This window comes from Arvicanthis niloticus, chromosome 26 (assembly GCF_011762505.2).
Source record: "Arvicanthis niloticus isolate mArvNil1 chromosome 26, mArvNil1.pat.X, whole genome shotgun sequence".
NCBI lineage: Eukaryota > Metazoa > Chordata > Mammalia > Rodentia > Muridae > Arvicanthis > Arvicanthis niloticus.
Window position 1 is genome coordinate 12,523,136 of NC_133434.1, and position 18,840 is coordinate 12,541,975.

At 41.8% G+C, this 18,840-nt stretch overlaps 1 protein-coding gene across 1 annotated transcript in view; it reads right to left on the reverse strand.

The window, feature by feature from the left end:
• The window catches only part of Cbl (Cbl proto-oncogene), an 89,655-nt gene that overhangs the window by 48,113 nt on the left and 22,702 nt on the right, over positions 1-18,840 (reverse strand). Inside the window, exon 2 of the mRNA XM_076924832.1 lies at positions 13,098-13,345. Coding sequence (XP_076780947.1) covers positions 13,098-13,345 — 248 coding nt within the window. The remainder of the gene's footprint in view (positions 1-13,097; positions 13,346-18,840) is intronic.

Here is an 18,840-nt window from a genome sequence, read left to right on the forward strand (position 1 = left end):
GAAAGGCCAAAAGCTACTCCTTCAAGCTGCGCTCCTCACCCCCACATGTGTGCCATGACATGTATGTGCAAACATACAATAAATTAATTTAGAAGTATTTGAATACAATAGTTCTCAGGACCCTTTCAGACAGTCTGAAATACTAAAATTACTTCCACAATATTGTTACACACATGACTTGCCTTTTCTACTCTAGTGACATCCACATTCATGGCACCCAGGAAACAGTGGGAAAGACTGCTGGTTCCAGACAAAATAAGACAACACACCAAACTATACATGCAGTCAGCAGCTGTACTCTTCACAATGACCTAAAATAAAACCAAAGGCTGCTTGCTTAAGAATTTCCTAGTGAAATGGCTCAGTGATTAAAGGTGCCCGTCTCAAACCTTGACAACCACAAGTTTAATCCCTAAGGCTCACTTAGTTACATGAGCCATGGTACATGTACACATGCATTATAAACACACATGCACGCACACACGTGCACATACACACATGCTTTCTGAATCTCCTTAGTGAAGCAGACGTCTTTAATAATTATCGTTAGGTACATGATGAAGTGCTTTGTTTCTTTAGATATTCTACGTGGTACAACGAGAACACCAAGGTCTGTTGCAACATGGCCGACCTTAGGAAAGTACTTACGCAACGCAACAATGCAACAGTGACACAAGCTTTTTTTAAAGGGCCTTTTTTCTTAAAACCATCGGAGCCATTTCCAGCACACAACATCAACAATGTCACATAACCATCACCACTACCCATTTCCAGATTTATTTACGTTTCCTTTTTCTTTCATATTGCTTTCTCTTGGATAATTTTATACATGTATATATGCATTTGACTATATTCCCCCATCCTTATCGTTTTGAGACAGAACATCATGTAATGTATCCCAGGCTGGGCTAAAACCTGCTATCTAGTAGAGAATGACCTTCAGTGTATCTGGTCCTCCAGAGTGAGACCACAGGTGGGCGCTACAATGACGGCGATGATTTGTTTGTTAGGACAGGCCCTAGCCTTGAAGTGCACACTGGCTTTGCACTTGCAATGACATTCCTGCCTCAGCACGTTAACTGCCAGAATTTCAGGACTGTGCTTCCATGGCCCCATTTCCAGAACTTTTCATCTATCCTGGCTGTATGACCCTTAAGCAGTAACCATCTTCCCCCTCCTTTTAGTTCCCAATAACTCTATTATACCTGTCTATAAAACTTTCACATTCCAAATATCTCATAAGTAAAATCATAAAACATCCTTTTGTATCTGGTTTCTTTCAACCAGCAAAATGTCTTTATAATTAATCTGTGTTGTAGCTTGTATTTGAATTTTGCCCCTTCCTATAGGTGAGTATTTAAACTTTCCAAGCCAATGAGATGGCCTGGACAGAGATGCCTGTGCACAAGACCTGAGTTTGGCCTCAGATCTCTGGACCCCACAAGGTAGGAAAGAACCAACTGCTGAGGGGTGTGTGTGTGTGTGTGTACACGCGCGCATGTGTATACAGAGTATACAAATTTAACTTTCTTAGAATTCTATACAATATGTTAACCACCCCATCCTCACCCCCCTCCTTTTTCTCAGCCCTCCCACTAGACCCCACCACTTCCTTAGACAGTCTCACTTTCGTCATTTAGTATCTATGCACATGACTTTATGCGACTATATAAAAATCTAGGAACACAAACAAGAGAAAACAATGATATGTGTATGGCTCTCTGTAATTGGCTTAGCTCACTTATTAATAATACTGCTTTCATTTGCATTCATTTTTCTTAAAATGACAGAACTTCATTCTTCTTTATGGTTGAAAATGTTTCGCTGTGCAAAAGGCACACTTTTATTATTTCCTGTTGTTTGACCCCTGGGCTTGCTCCATAACTAGCTATTGATGGTACTGCAGTGAACGTTATGCTCGAGAATATCTGTGAATGCCTACTTCAGAAGCTTGGATAAACACCAAGGCATAGTGTAACTGTATATCAACATTTCGTTTGTCCATTTATCTCTGCTGATAAATGTGGACTGTGTCCCACTTCTGCTTGTCACAAACACTGCTGCAATGAACATGGATATACAAATATCTGATCCCACTCCTGCTTACAGTTCTTAGAAATATATATGTCTAAGAAAGTTAGAAGATAATACGCTAACTCTCTGTTCTACTCTTTGAGGAAATGCTAAACTTTTCTATATGGCCACACAGTTTTTCATATCCATTAATGAAGCATGATTCTAGTCTCTATGTCCTCATCAGTATTTATTACTTTCCTTTTCTGATGATGCACATCCTAATGGGTGTGAAATAGTACCTCACTGTGGTTTTGATTTACATTTCCCTAACAGTTGACTATGACACACACACCTCTTTCATGAGCTTCCTGGCCAAGTTACTATCTAGGAATATAGGTCCATATAAATACTTTAAACCTGTATGTGACCAACCTCAAATGTTGTTCCTTGGGATCCATCTCTCTTTTCTTTTTCCTTTACCTTCCCCTTCCTTCCTTTTTATGTAGCCCAGACTGGCCTGCAACGCACAGAGAAGCCCTGTCTCCTGAGTATCGTGATTAAAAGCACCCAACACCAAGCCCAGCTCATCCATCTCATTTTTTGAGACAGTCTCTCATTAGGATCTGGATGTCTATAATTCCCCAGCCCGAGGCCTTTTCCATGGCCCTTTCCATAGAGAGTAGGGGCTGAATTCGGCCAACTGGACCCTCTCTCCAGCTCTCCTTCTTTCAGATAAAACTGTCTGCTCTCATGAATTTAAGAGACCCCTTGGACCCAATTTCTTTCTCTATTCTCAGTCTTCCCTCCGAGTCCTAAAGCCCAATCACATCGACAACTGTTTATTTAGCCTCTCTTTAAATGGTTCATAAAATTTCAAATTTGGCTAGATGTGATAGTGTATGCCTTTCATCTCAACTCTCTAGGAAGCAAAGGCAGGCGGATCTCTGGAAATTCAAGGCCAACCAACGCTACACATTGAGACCCTGTCACAAAAAATAAACAACTCTCAAATGAAACTCTTCACTTCTTCCTGTACTTATATCCTGAGTTCTCTGCTATAATAAACGTGGCATGGTCACCAGAGTTAGTGACACTAGAAGCCATTTCCAATTCTTCTATCATCTTTCTCTACACTCCACTTCCTGATATGTCCATTCTTATTAATTTTAGCTCTAATCCATTTCTTATCTGTTTTTCTTTCAACTTCCTCCTCCCTTGTCTACTTCCATTATTGCCACTGTCACAAACCTTTATCTGGTGTACGGACAGCAACTGATACGTCATTGTGAAATACCAACCAGGTCACAAGCTCTGCCCTTGTTTGAAACCTCAGAGGCTTACACTGTATTTTCCACTTATTCCCTCTCAGATACCTGTCCAAGCCACTAGACTTGGTATGCTACCTTTAAACAACAAATTCTGCCCACTTCTATTCCTTCCACTAAAAGCCAGTCATGATCATCTCTCTGTGTGACTAAAAAGACACAGGCACATGTCCCACACCTCCAAAATGCAAGAAAAATGTTCCCAATATAACTAAATACCGTTTCTCACCAAGGCTAAACTCTTAAATACAGAGAGAGCTGTAGCTCATTATCTATCAGTAGCATTTAGCACATGTTCTGAAGAAACATGTTCTAACAAAGGGCTATAGATGTGCAAACATGATCCCGTTTGTGAAGTATCACCATTCATTTGGAGGAAAATGCCAAGACTGGAGTAAGGAACGTGCTTTGAGCCAGCTGTGGTGAAACACTCGTTTAATCTCAACACTCAGGAGGCAGAGACAGGCGGTTCTCTGTGAATTCCAGGCCAGCTAAGGTCTACATAGTGAGACCCTGTGAGACCAAAACAAAACCTTGCTTTGCAAATTCTTAGGAAAAGACAGCTTTGCTGGGCAGTGGTGGCACACAGCTTTAATCCTGAGACTTGGGAGGCAGAGGCAGGCAGATTTCTGAGTTCAAAGCCAGCCTGGTCTACAGAGTGAGTTCCAGGACAGCCAGGGCTACACAGAGAAACCTTGTCTCAAAAAACCAAAAGAAAAAGAAAAGACAGTTTCCTCTGTCACCCTGCTCTGTCTTGTCCCTGGAGCAGTGCTACCACAAAGCAATCAACACTACCTTAGCCTTCTACTGAGCACTTAGCAAATGGGCTTTTAGTTAGGTCTGAATTTTTCCAAATTATACAGGAGCAAAATTTTGATAACATAAAAAGGTAAGAATAACTTAACAGAAAAGTATAATCTATAATGAATATGAGCCAGTTTTAGATGCAGTTACATCTATAACCAGCCCCTTTCAGTTTCTGTTCAGGCATAATCAGTCATTCTGTAGTTCACCAATGCTGAAACTGTAACGAAGGGTGCTGCTGACAGTAGTAAGAAGCCAGCATTAACAGCGACCACTCTCCTGAGAGTCAGGCCCCTTGCTCTGGCAGCAGCTCCTAAGAAAGAGAACACCATTTTACTGCAATGTAGATCTAATGTACACTGAGAGAGTGGAAGTAACACACGGAGACCTGAGGGCCCTGGCAACATTTCAGTCCTGCAGTTAGCTGTACCTGAGGCTTACATCTTTCTGAGATTCCACGGGGAGACAAATTTCTACCTTGGTGTAAGCTCTTCAGACTAGTTTTTGATCAAGACCCTTGTAATGCATTTCCCTTCACTAAAACTCTCTCATTCCTCAAGGAAAATCAAGAAAGGATGAAGCACAAGTCTATAAAACCCTTTAGGAGTTAAAATAAAAACAAACAAACAAAACCTCAGAAAGGAGAAGTAGAGGAAAGCTTCCTTTACCCAAGAAAAGACATTTCAGAGAATCCAGTCTCTTACTTGACAGGTGAAAGATTACAAAGCTGCCTTCTAACACCAGGAAGAAGGATTTGCTGGCCATTTCTACTCAACACAGGTTCAGCCAGAGGAAACCCTGTCAGCATAATTAGGAAAGAAAAAGAAATAACAAGGATGGGAAATGATGCATAACTATCTGTCTGCACATGGCATGGATCTCGTTTTCTGCGCCCAAGAAAACTACTGAACAACTGCTAACTGCAAAGCTGCAGACCCCAAGAACCATGTGTAAAGAAACAATTTTATGTCTGTGTATGAGTAATGAACAGTCTAAAACCGTGTCAGCAGTGACCTGAACTGTGACAGCAGTGAACTGAAGGTTTCAAAGATGTGCTCAACCATTAGGACTTGGATGGGAAACTGCCTAGAAATAGCCAGTGCTGTAGGCCTAAAACATCATGTGCACAACGAAAACCACAAAATGTCACTGGAGAAAGGAAAGAGAGGCAAGCAAAGAAGGCCCATGTCGTGAATTCCAAGAACTTAAAAAGCAAACTGAATTATTTATTAAGCACACTTATCAGAATTCTGCATGACTGACAGTCTGATCCTAGGTTATAGATGAAGTCCATGTTCTTTGATGGAATATTCTTCCTTTTCTCTCCCTGCCTATTCTATTATTGGGTATTTACTTTTCAAATTATTGGTTTAAAAATTTTTTATGTATGTGTGTGTATATATATATGTGTGTGTGTGTGTTTATACATGTAGTAAGTAAGTACATTGTCCACAGAGTCCAGAAAAGGTGTCATATACCCTGGATCTGGAGTTAGAGGTAGTTGTGAGCCACCCAATATGGGTGCTGAGAATTTAACCCTGGTTCTCTGGAAGAGCAACATGGCCCCCAACTGCTGAGTCATATATATGGCCCCAACTCACATTTGATGATTTCAAAATTCTACAAAGGCACAATAATATAAGCTAGTATGACACCAGATTCAGGACACGTGTGTAGTTAATAACAGAATTCGAAGTCTGCACAGAAACCCTTACATTATGATCAATTTACTTTTGCCAAGAACAAAGAAAGGACAGTCTTTTTAAACAAATAGTACTTTAACAGAAGGATATGTGTATGTCCAGGTATGAATCTGGACCTTTACTTCATAAAGGAAAACCTACAATAAATAAATGAACTCATAACCAAACAAACACAGAGCTAAAACTAGTAAGAAAAGACACAACTAATAAGTGAAAACAACAACAAACACAGCCCTTGATCCCAGAACTCAGAAGGCAGAGTCAGGAGAATCTCCATGAGTTCGAGGCCAACCTAGACTAGAGATAGCGTTCCAGGACAGCCAGGACTGTCACTCAGAGAAACCTTGAATTAGGTAATGTGGAAGGAAGGAAGTTTGGAGACAAGGGCTCTGTTGCACAGGCTGTCTTAGACGTCCAGTTTGGCTTTGACTTCACAGTCATGACCCTGTCACAGCTCCCAGAATGCTGGATAGTAAGCATGCAGCACTACACCTGCCTGGCCTACAGCACAGTCTAAAAGTACAAAGTACTATTAGACTTCATCAAAGCTTAAATATTTTGTTTCCTCAAAAGCTATTATTAAAGTGAAAAGACATACAGAATGAGAACAAAATCTTACAAATCATTTCTCTCAGCATAGATAATAGGATACTAGTTCAGTAGCCAAAGAGTATTTACAATTCAATAGTTAAAGACGAACACAATTTTAAAGCGAGCAGAAGGCCTAAGAACCATGGAGTCTCCAGTACTGAAACAATAAAGACAAAAAGCTACGGTCAGGCATGTGGTGACTTACACCTTTAATTCCAGCATTCAGGCCACCCTGATTTACATAGGAGAGCCCTTCTTAAAACAAGCAAACAACAAAAAGACAGTAACTTGGGGGGGGGGGGGAGAGTTTGTGTGTGTACAACTTGGGAGGTAGGTCAGGAAGATCAAGAGCTCAAAGTCATCCTCATCTTCATATTTAGTTTTAAGATGTCTCAAAAGAACAAGGAGCCAGAGAGAGAGAGAGAGAGAGAGAGAGAGAGAGAGAGAGAGAGAGAGAGAGAGAGACAGACAGAGAGAGACAGAGAGAGAGAGACAGACAGAGAGAGAGAGAGAGAGAGAGAGAGAGAGAGAGAGAGAGAGAGAGCGCTCCTTGGTTAATGGCGCCTCCTGCTCATACAGAGGACCTGAGTCTGGTCAGCCTCCTCAAGATGGCTCCCAACGGCCTCATAACTCTAGCTCTAGGGAATCTAACTCCCTCCAGGGACCACATACTATACATGGATACATAAGTAAAAGCAAAGGATTTAAATAGGTCTTTCTTCAAAGATGGCCAGGCACATGAAAAGATGATTCACTAGGGAAATGTACTGAAAACCTCCAGATAACTGCTTTCCACCCTGCAGAATGGCTACAAGTAACCCGTGCTGGGGAGCCTTGGACACTCCTCCACTGCTAGCAGAGCGTATGCTGAGGCCGCTGTGCAAACAGTCTGAAGCTTCCTCAAAAAGTTAAACACCAATTGCTCTATAACTCAGCAGTTCCCCTCCCAGGATGTAGCACAGAGAACTGAAAACAGCATGCAAAAATCTGTACACAAGTGTTCACAGCAATATTACTTATAATAGCTAAAAACCGTAAGTTCAAATATCTATAAACAAAATATTCACACAGAGCAAAGTTAACTATCAAAATGAATGAAGTAGCGGGCACGAGAGCTCACACCTGTAGTCCCAGTCCTCAAGAGGCTGTGGGATATTTGATTTGAACACTCAAGACCAACCTGGGCTATATAGCAAGTTCTGGGACAACCTAGGCTACAGTGCACCTGTCTCAGCTAGCTTTTCTCCCCTCCCCCAAAAGAAAGTATGGATACATGGTATAAATATGGACAAATTATAAAACCACACTAAATTAAAGAAAGCAGATACTAAGTAATGGTCATAAACATTATACAGCTCCACTTACATGAAATGTATTTTATATAAAATGTCTGTTATCAGTTCAATCTACAGACACAGAAATAACTATTAGTGACTGGGCTAGAGGCAAGCTTGACAACAATTGTTAATGGCTATAGGATTTCCTTTTGGAGCACTGAAAATGTTCCCAAGTTAAACTGTTGCGGCAGCTGTATGACTTTATAAGGACAACCAAATGGAAGGAGCTGTCCACTTTAAAGGAGCTTTCCTGTCGTGCTGGGATGATGAAAAAGAAAAAAGCCAGGTATAATGGCACACGCCCTAGATCCCAGCACCTAGGAGGAGGCAGAGGCAGGAGAACCTCTGTAAAATGTTTATTTTGCCTTCCACTTTATAGTCCAGTGGTTGGTTCTCAACCTGTGGGCCATGACCACTCTGACAAAGCTCTGTCTCCAAAAATAGTTATATCATAAGGCATGACAGTAGCAAAATTACAGTTATGAAATGACAACAAAAACAATTCTATGGTTGGGGGAGGTTTCCCCACAACATGAGCAAATGTATTAAAGGGCTGAAGCATTGTGAAGTTTGAGAGCCACAGTTACAGTCCATGAGCGAGACAAGTCAGGGCGGGAACTGAAGAGGCCATGGGGAGTGCTGCCTACTGACTTGCTCAGCTTGCTTTTTTTTTAAAAAAAAAAAAAAAAGCAATTCAGGACCATCTGCCCAGGGATGGTACTGACCAAAGTAGGTAGGTGGGGCCTTCCCACATTAATCAAGAAAATGCTCCAGAAGCAGCCTATCTGATAAAGACAATTTTCTTAACTGAGGTTTCCTCGTTCCAGACAGATGACTCTAGTTTGTATAAAGATGATTAAAAAACCAATCATCACAGAGCTCTGTAGTTATGAGTCAAATGTGTTTAATTTTGTTTTTAAAAGTCTGGGGCTAGAGAGAGGGCTCAGTGGTTAAGAGCACTGGCTGTCCTTCCAGAGGACATGGGTCCAATTCCCAGCACATGGTGGCTCACAACTGTAGCTCCAGTTCCAGAGGTGGATGCAACATCCTTCTCTGGCCATTGTGGGCAATGTATACCTATAGTATACAGACATACATGCAGGGGAAACACCCATACACATAAAAGATAAAAACAAAACCAGAGAAGTCTGGAAGCAGTCAAAGCACAAACCAAAAGCCTATGACTCACATTTTGAGACAGAAATTAATAGAAATTAATAGTAAAGGTACTCATTTATAATATATAGTATACATTGATATTTAGTCATTGAAAATGCATATGAAAATACTTATTTTAGGTCAAATCACATGCTTCATGTGGTGTTACATATTAATGATATACAACCCAATATAATAATCCATGTTTACTCTATAATAAAAACCATAATTAAGACAATAAAAGTTGGGGCTGAGGGTGTAGCTCCTTGGTAGAGCATGCACAGTCCTTGGCTAGATTAGATCCCAGCACACATAACATGGTGTGATGCTGCATGCCTGTGACTCCAGAGGTGGAGGCAGAAGGAGCAGAGATGAGAGATGACAGTCAAGTCATTCTCTACTCTGTGGTGAGTTCAAGGCCAGCCTACGGTCCATGAGACTCTTCTCCAAAAGTGTAGAGGAAAGAGCTCTGGACAATCCACAATGAAAGCATTATTATTTCAGCCACTGGATGAGGAAATAGAAATAACGTAGCTAAAAAGGTGGCTAAGAAAAGATTAAAACCTACAAGTTGCCTTTAGAGTTTAACTACTTAGCCAGTATACTATACTGGCTCTCAGTCATTGTAGTGATCTGAGAGAAAATGGCCACCATAGCCTCATAGGAAGTAGCACTATTAAGAGGTGGGGCCTTGTTGGAGTAGGCAGCTTTGTTGGAGGAAGTGAGTCACTAGGGGGGTGGGCTTTAAATTCTCAAATGCTTAAACCAGGCCAGTGCAGCCTGACAACCTGGATGTAGAGCTCTCAGCCCCTTCTCTTGCACCACACCTGCCTACATGCTGCCATGCTTCCCACCACGAAGGTAATGGACTCTGAAACCATAAGCTGGCCCCAATTAAATATTTTCCTTTATAAGAGTTGCTGTGGTCATGGAGTCTCATGCACAGCAATTAAGACAGTTATTAAAGGGAGCACAGCAAACACTATTCAGTGTGCTGTACGAAGACTGGAAAGTGCAGCTTCCATTTCATTATAAAAACATGCTCTTAGGGCTGACAAGCTGGCTCCGTGGGTAACGAAAGCCTCGAAGCTCCCGGCTTGCTGCCTCGCCTGATGACCTGAGCTCATCCCTAGAGTCCAACTGGTGGAAGGAGAGAGCCAACTCCAGCAAAACTCTCTCCAGTCTACACACAGACACACACTACACTATGCATGCTTGCATGTTCACCTGCGCGTACACATAAAAATAAATGCATTTAAAATTCTGTTTAATGTATTTAGATGTGTACAGTGGCACGCTTATATTTTCAGTTTCCCCGGGGAAGGGAAACAGAAGGACCACTTGAACCCCAAAATCTGGAGCAGCCTGAACAATACAGCAAGAGCCTGACTCAGCCCCAATATATATATATAATTGATTGCTCTTTTTTTAAAGGTAGAAACTGCTGTAGACGCCTGATTCTCTGTAAGAGGCAGTCTAGAGTTAAACTGATCTTTACAATCTGACTCCCATGTACTTCCCTCATCTAGCTCCTGTAATTCTAGCCAAACCGGACTTCCCACATTCTTTGAACACACAGTCGGCAGCAGGTTCTTACTAGCACGAGGCTGACTCCTCTGCCTACACCAGTGGTTCTCAACTTCCTAATGCTGTGAACTTTTAATACAGTTCATGTTGGGATGACCCCCAAGGATAAAATCATTTTCATTGCTACTCAGTAATTGTAATTTTACTACTGTTATGAATCCTAATGTAAATATCTGATATGCAGGATATTTGATATATGACCCCTGTGAAAGGGTCGTTGAACACCCCCAAGGGGTAGGGTAGTGAACCACAGGTTAAGAACCACTGGCCTAGACTATTCCTACTCATCCTTCAACATCTAGTTCAGATGAACATTTTCTGTCTCACCTCTGATGCAATCCAAGAGGCAAAACTACATTACATCTCTATTAAATCCTTGACATGTTGCATTGTATTTCAATGTATATCTTTCTTCTTACCTGCTAAAATTAGAGAGAACCTAGTTTATAAGAGCTGGCAAATAATTTTTTTTTTTTTAAGTTTTGCTACTTAATGACTTAAGTTGATTTTTAAAGCAAACTACAATATTCTAGTCACACTAGTGCTGGAAAAATAAACAAAGAACAATATAAGACGATTGACTAGAGATTGAACGATTGAACCCAGGGCCTTGTGCATGCTGTAAGAGTGCTCACTTAAAGTCTCATTTGTATACATGCACATTATAATTGGGGCCTGTTCCCCACACACGTGAGTGTGTGAGTGTGTGTGTGTATGTGAGTGTGTGTGAGTGTGTGTGTGTGTGTGTGTGTGTGTGTATGCAGGTGTGTACCCAGGGTCTGTCACTGAACCTTTAAATTGGCCTGGCTGTAAGCCCCTGAGTTCTTTCTGCTTCCACCACCCTCCAGCACTCAAGTTGTTGTTTGGTTTTTCGAGACAGGGTTTCTCTGTGTAGCCCTGGCTGTCCTGGAACTCACTCTATAGACCAGGCTGCCTCTCCCTCCCAAGTGCTGGGATTAAAGGCATGTGCTATAGTGTCTAGTCAGCACTAAAGCTTTTACTCCCTGAGCTATCTCTCCTGCCCTTATGATTTGAACAATTCCATAAGAAATCTAAACATTTAGTAGGAATAAAACAATCTGCATATAAACCAAAAGAGGCTTTTACACTGAACTTAGTCACCAGAAACCTTCTAAAGAGAACAGACTGATATTCTTCTGCATTATACCTGATTAATCTGTTACAGTAAGGGGAAAAATGATATGAAAAAAATTTTTTAGTAAGATGGAACTGCCAAATCTAACCCAACAAAGCCAAAAGAGTAGGAAACTACAAAGATAGCAGTCAGGTTATTAAGGGAGCCATGCGTAGTACCTGATTCCTTTAGAAATTCAAGCACTCCTCAGGAAGAAGTTACTATATCTATCTCGTGAGAGGCTTAGCCAGAAGAGCAGAGGTAGAAAGCAGACCAGGACAAGCTCTTTCAAAGTCTACATATCCAAAACTACCTCAGAATACATATAGGCCAGGGCTGGGCTACAATATGAGCACATTCAAAATAGAAAAAATAAATAACTCTAGCAAAACACGATAGCAAATATCTGCAATTCCAGTTAACTCAGGAGACTGAGACAAAAGGGTTATAGTAAATTCTAGGCCAGCCTGGGCTATAAGGGGAAGTTTCAGGCTAGTCTCAGACACAGTGAGACCCTGTCTCAAAGTAACCAGGGTGGGAATGGAGGAGTAAATCCCTCCTGGTGGAGAGCCGGTTGCTCAGCTGTACAGCATCTGCCTTGTACACTCGCAAGGTCCAGGTTCAATCCTTTGCATTTAGGAGAGAAGAAACAAACAAACAAAAAAAAAAAAAAAAAAAAAAAAAAAAAAAAAAAAGACTAGAATTTATATTATCTGCTTCAGATAAATTTTGTTTTCAACTGGACAGAACCCACAAGCTAGTTAGATCTTTTCTGATAGGTGTTTACAACAGGCAAGCTAGTAACATGTGATGCAACCTAACTGCATTCGAGGATAGGGCAGTTACTGAGCCCTGGGTCTATCTTCTTACCGCCCCCCCAACTTAAAAACAAAAAGGAATCAAGCACTAGCAGTTTCACTCTTATCTGACACTTGTGATTTATCAAGCTGCTGTGGCTTCTGCAAAGATCTGATCTTTTCTCCTCAACCTCAGCTCAGCCTCGTTCAAGTGCTCATCTACCCACAAACGTCTTATCTTTAGGGATTTCAAGGTCTACTGCTTGCAACCTTTCTCAGGAGTGTAAATCACTCTTTCACAGATACATCTACCTGACCCAATGAGGGTCAACGGCCTACCAAGACCCTTTCTATCAAATGTGAGCTTTCTACTCCCATTAAAATAAAATTCAAGTCGGGCAGTGGTGGCGCACACCTTTAATCCCAGCACTTGGGAGGCAGAGGCAGGTGGATTTCTGAGTTCGAGGCCAGCCTGGTCAATAGAGTGAGTTCCAGGACAGTCACGGCTATACAGAGAAATCCTGTCTCGAAAAAACAAAAAACTAAAACAAAAAATAAAATTCAAAGCAGCTCAACTATTGCTAGCATTCCCATTCTGACAGTCACAGACCTGAGTTAATATTTGTGTAGTATGTCTCCATTACCTAGGCTGGGAATTCTCCTCATACATTCTTTCTTTTCCCTCCTTGAAGAGGCTGATAGTCTGCTTCGTCTTCTTCATCAAGTTCTCCATGAACACCCTGAAGTACTCATTCTCCCCAAGCGTCTCCATCTTGCCCTCATATCTTGACAAGACGGTGCGGAGATGCTGGTAGGTATCAGGCAGCAGGTCTAAGATATATGGCGGGCTGTTCTTAAGCGCCAGCTTTGGGTTTTGACACAACCGCACCACCTGCAACAAAGGGAAAAGCAAGACTGTTACTCGGGACCTTAAGGACAACTTTCCTTTGAAAGTTATGAGCTATGAAATATGTGCTGTTTGCATAAATATGAAAGATTCATGAGGATAAGGAATGATCTGTAACCCAATGCCACAGGCAATTATTCTGTACTAGTGGTCCTCCTACAAAGAGAGGTGCTTCCTGAATTACTTAAGTTATGTGTACGTGTGTGCATGTGCTGGGACATGTGCATGTGAGTGCAGGTGCCCACAGAACCCAGAAGACAGCCAGGACTACAGTAATAGCCAGTTATGAGCCACTTTGCCGGACCAAACTTTTATCAGTAAATCCACAAATCTCAGATTTTGCTTTTTTCCCTCATCTTTTACTTTCAAATTTTCTGAGATCTTAATATTTTAAATAGGTATGTCTCTCTCTCTCTCTCTCTTTTTTTGTTTTGTTTTTGGTTTTTTTGTTTTGTTTTTCTGTTTGTTTGTTTGTTTGTTTGTTTGGTTGGTTGGTTGGTTGGTTTTTCGAGACAGGGTTTCTCTGTGTATTCCTAACTGTCCTGGAGTTCACTCTGTAGACCAGGCTAGCCTCCAACTTAGAAATCCGCCTGCTTCTGCCTCCCAAATGCTGGGATTAAAGGCGTGCACCACCACCGCCCAGCCAGTATGTCTCTTTTAAAACTAGATTTTGCTCATTCGTTTTTGGATTTTTTTTATCACTTTTTTATGTTATGTGTCTGGGTGTTTTGCCTGCATGTGTGTCTGTGTACAGTGTGTGTGACGGTGCTCATGGAGGCCAGGAAGTCAGGTCCACTGGAACTGGAGTCACAATCAACATGTGGGTGCTGGGAATCAGACCCAGGTCCAATAGAGCAGCTCCTGTTTCTCTAACCCCTAAGTCCTCTCTCTAGCCTCTGCTTCTGCTTTTTTGAGGTCTCTTGTAGCAGAGGCTATCCTCCTTGCCTTCATCTCTCAAAGTGGCAGGATTACTTCAGTGTGCCACCACACTCAGAACTAAATCTATACTATAAATACAACATAACACTCTTTACTTCTAAGTGGTCCATCTTCTACTTCTTACAAAAACTGGTAATTTGTATTTATTTCTATTGACTAGTCTGTGCTCTTTACATCAGTGTTTCCTGTGTCTGAAAAAGACAGTACTAGACAAAAGTTCAGAAAGACCACACAGACATGGACTGTGCACAGATTGTCCATTTGCATCAAGAAGTCTCAGGTATAAAAAACACGTTACAATAATCGAGTCTCAGTGATGGGATGCTGAGCGGGGAAGGAAGGTGAGGGAGCTTTACCGTACATGAAAACTGGCTTCACGACTTCATGATTTAAAAAAAAAAAATTTAAAAAAAAGGCTTTCCTTAAAAAGAATCATGAAAACAATAAACCATAAAGGAAAATATTATCTAAATCTACTACTTCAAACGTGAGAGGCAAAGAAAAAGAAATAACTTGTGTTTAACAAGAAATTATAAAAAAGCTGGGCGTGTTGGCACAAGTCTATGAATTGCAGCACACAGGGCATTGCTGGAGGACCATGGGAAGTCAGCAGGCTCCAGAAGACCCTATCTAAAAACAAAAATGAAGAACAAAAGAGAGACAACATACCAACAGTAACATCTTTAAAAAGCCAGAAGATACCTCGGCATGTACAAATCCAGAGTACGTATCCAAACAAATCTATGCAGCCTAGATCAACAACACCTACAAGTCAGTAAGATCCTCCAGTATACAAGCTATCAAGACTAAAACGGGATCCTCACAAAAGATGGGATCAGTAACAAAAGACACAAGATGGTGCCCGACCTCACTCTTCACTTTAGACTGAAAACCCTACGATCACAATCAGACAAATAACTAGCCATGTCACACAAATATTTAACCATACCAACCAATGGCATGAAAATGGAGCAAAAAGCACATTCAAATACTGCCCAGAACAACCTACATTGACACAACCAACTTAGAAACAGTTCAGCAATATTGTCAGATTGAGAAATTTCCTATACTATGAGCTAAATATAGTAGTACTCTTTTTTTTTTTTTTTTTTTTTTTTTTTTTTGGTTTTTTGAGACAGGGTTTCTCTGTGTAGCCCTGGCTGTCCTGGAACTCACTCTGTAGACCAGGCTGGCCTCGAACTCAGAAATCCGCCTGCCTCTGCCTCCCAAGTGCTGGGATTAAAGGCGTGCGCCACCACTGCGGCTTAGTGGTACTCTTTAATACCATCACCCAGGAGGCAGAGACGGGCCCATTTCGGTGAGTTCTAGGCCAGCCCAGTCTACATAGTTAGTTCTAGGACAGCAAAAGAATGAGAGAGACCCTGTCTCAAAACAAACAAAAAATGTTTTTAATATATAAACTTTAAAAAGTTGTATACTATGAACACAAAGTTCCATGCCTAGAAAAGTATACTAGGCTACACATTAAGAATGTGCAGTCTGCTGGGCAGTGGTGCCACACACCTTTAATTCCAGCACTCAGGAGGCAGAAGTAAACAAATCTCTGTGAGTTCAAGGCCTGTCTGGTCTACAGAGAGAATTCCAGGACAACCAAGACTACATGGAGAAATCCTGTCTGGAAACAACAACAACAACAACAACAACAAAAAGCATGTAGAACAAGATCATCACAAAAACTGAACAAACCACGTATCAATTAGAACATGGGTGCCATCCTCATAACCACACACATGTATTACAGACACATCCATTAGGGTGCAGTTACTACAATAGAGTCAGTCCTGTTAGCAATGAGAATGCATTATCCTAACTGTATCATGAAGGCCTCTCTCAAAATTAGTCTAAACAAGAAAAACACACACGAAAATGAAGTGAAAACTAATAGTTTGTTTGGAAAGTCAGTTATGTCAAATGACATTTTACTGGGGCACACAGGTCGAAAGGGTGTTTTGCTGAAGCAGACACAGGGGAAAGGGTGTTTTGCTGAAGCAGACACAGGGGAAAGGGTGTTTTGCTGAAGCAGACACAGGGGAAAGGGTGTTTGGATACAGCAGACATGTGACAGGATGTTTGACGAAGGGGTATAAACATGACCATACAGACAGTGGAAAACTGTCTGGTTTGGTTTGCTGAGCACTGGTTTGGTTTGCTTCACCTTGCTATTCTTCCCTAACAACACACACTGGTTCCCCTTACATAGGGATGTTGATCCCCACTAGTGGTGATGCCTGACAGAAACTCGCCGGAGAACTGCTCGTGAGGTTCCTGTGGCAGGCAGCTTGCTGCTTTCACAGTCTCACCTCAGGCCGGTTGGTGAGCCTTGTGGTTTCCTCAGGATTGAACTACAGCTGCTAGTTCATGCATGGTGTCTGTCTGCCTAGAGGACTACTGGTCTGCAGCTGCTGAGTCATATTTGGTGTTTGCTACTGACTGAACTGCTGCCAAAGAGGATCAAGCTCACCCCCAAAGAACTACTGCTAAACAGGTCCACTTCCCCCATATCTTGATAACTTTTCTCTTCCACTAACTCTGCTAGAGGAGAGGTTGAACCCTTATTAAAAACTGAAAAATCTATGCCTACAGAAAATGTCATAATGAAACCCATTCTGCTAAAAACAACAACAAAGAAAATATATACACTACACCTACACATATATGTACATGTGCATATGATATATACATATATATACATGATCATATTAATATCCAAAGGATGGCCATCTAGAGCCTACAAGACTGCTCTGTGGGTAACGGCTCTTGCCATCAAGCCTAACAACTAAGTTCCATTCCCAGAACACACATGGAAGGAGAACCAATTCCCGTAGCATGTCTGCTGACCTTCACACACAGGCAGTGTGGCATGTGCACGACTACACCCACACCTGCACACAGTCATTGGTGGTTTGAATGAGAACTGGCCCCTACAAAGCCCAGGTATTTGAACACTTGGAGTCCCCAGTCAGTGGTGCTGTCTGGGAGGTTTAGGAGGCCCACCCTTGCTAGAGAAACACATTACTGGGCCGTGCTGTGAGAGCCTATCACTATGCCCAACTTCCAGTTTGGTCTCTCTGCTTTACATCTGCAGTTGAGTGTCATCTCTTATCTTATTCCTGCCACTTGATGCCATCCCTCTGCCCACCATGATGAATTCTCATTCCTCTAGAACCATAAGCAAAAACAAACCCTCTCTTCTTTTAAGTTTTTTGGTTGTGTTTTGTTGGGAGCCAACTTTTAGCAGAAAGCGGCTATCAGCTTTGCAGCCATCTTGAGCCATATACCCTGACATGAGACTTGGATTACAGTAGCCTACAACAGCTGAGAACACTCTGATAATCTTGGTTTAGATACCTTGAGTGTGTGAGATTAAAGGTGTGTGATTTAAGAGTGTGACCTAGAGATCAGATTTAGAGACAAGACCTAAGGGCATGACTTAAAGGCGTGACCTAAAGGCATGGCATAGAAGTGAGACATATAAAGGCGGACAGATCAGAGAATCAGACACTTTAGAGAGTACAACTTAGAGAACAATTTGGAGTAACAGAGATTCAGACACTAAGAGTAGGAATAGACAGTAGACACTCGGAAAGAACAAGAAGGAGTACAACTAGGAACTAGGAACTCAAGACTTGGGACTTGGACTAAGAAAAGAGACTGAAGAATAAACGGTCCTCACTCTCTCTCTTGCTGAACCCCGACCAGAGGACTGGAGCGGCAGCTTGGGCTGGGATACAGTGGCCGCCAAGCTCGGAGTGGAGAAGGCCTCAACATTTTAGGCCGCCCAAAGTGGGGCAGCCTAGGCCCCAACATTTTTTGGTGCCCGAACGTGGGCTAGCTCGGGCCTCAACATTTTTGGCGCCCCAACGTGGGGCTAGTGTGGTTCTCAACAGTGTTTTATCACAGCAACAGAAAAGTACCATGAGTGTTCGTGTGGGGGGGGGGGGGGAGGAGTGTTTAGACAGCCATCTTTTGTTTTTTTAATTATATTTTTATTTTAGTCACATATGTACATGTTTGTGCCTATGTGCAGTTTAGAAGACATGAAATCCCCTGGAGCTGGAGGTACAGAAGGGTGTGAGCCACCATGTGAGTACTGGGAACTGGACCCTGGTCCTCTAAAAAACAAAGGTTCTTAAAAACCAAAACAGCTCTCCAGCCCAAATCTTAAATTTTCAAAAATAAAAATCAACAAATGTAAGCTGGACAGTGGTGGCGCACGCCTTTAATCCCAGCACTCAGGAGGCAGAGGTAGGCAGATGTCTGAGTTCGAGGCCAGCCTGGACTACAGAGCAAGATCCAGGACACAGTCTCAAAAAACAAAAGGAAACAAAAATGTATTTTATAGATATGTAACTGTCCATGAAAAAAAAGCCAAGAATTGATTTAAAAACATTAAAAATATTAACTATGTAAATATTAAAAATAACATTAATCCAGTAAACTGGATTACAGATGGGCATATTAATGCCGCCGCTTGGTTAGCTATAGTGGTACACACATTTAACCCCAGAAGAGGTGCAGAG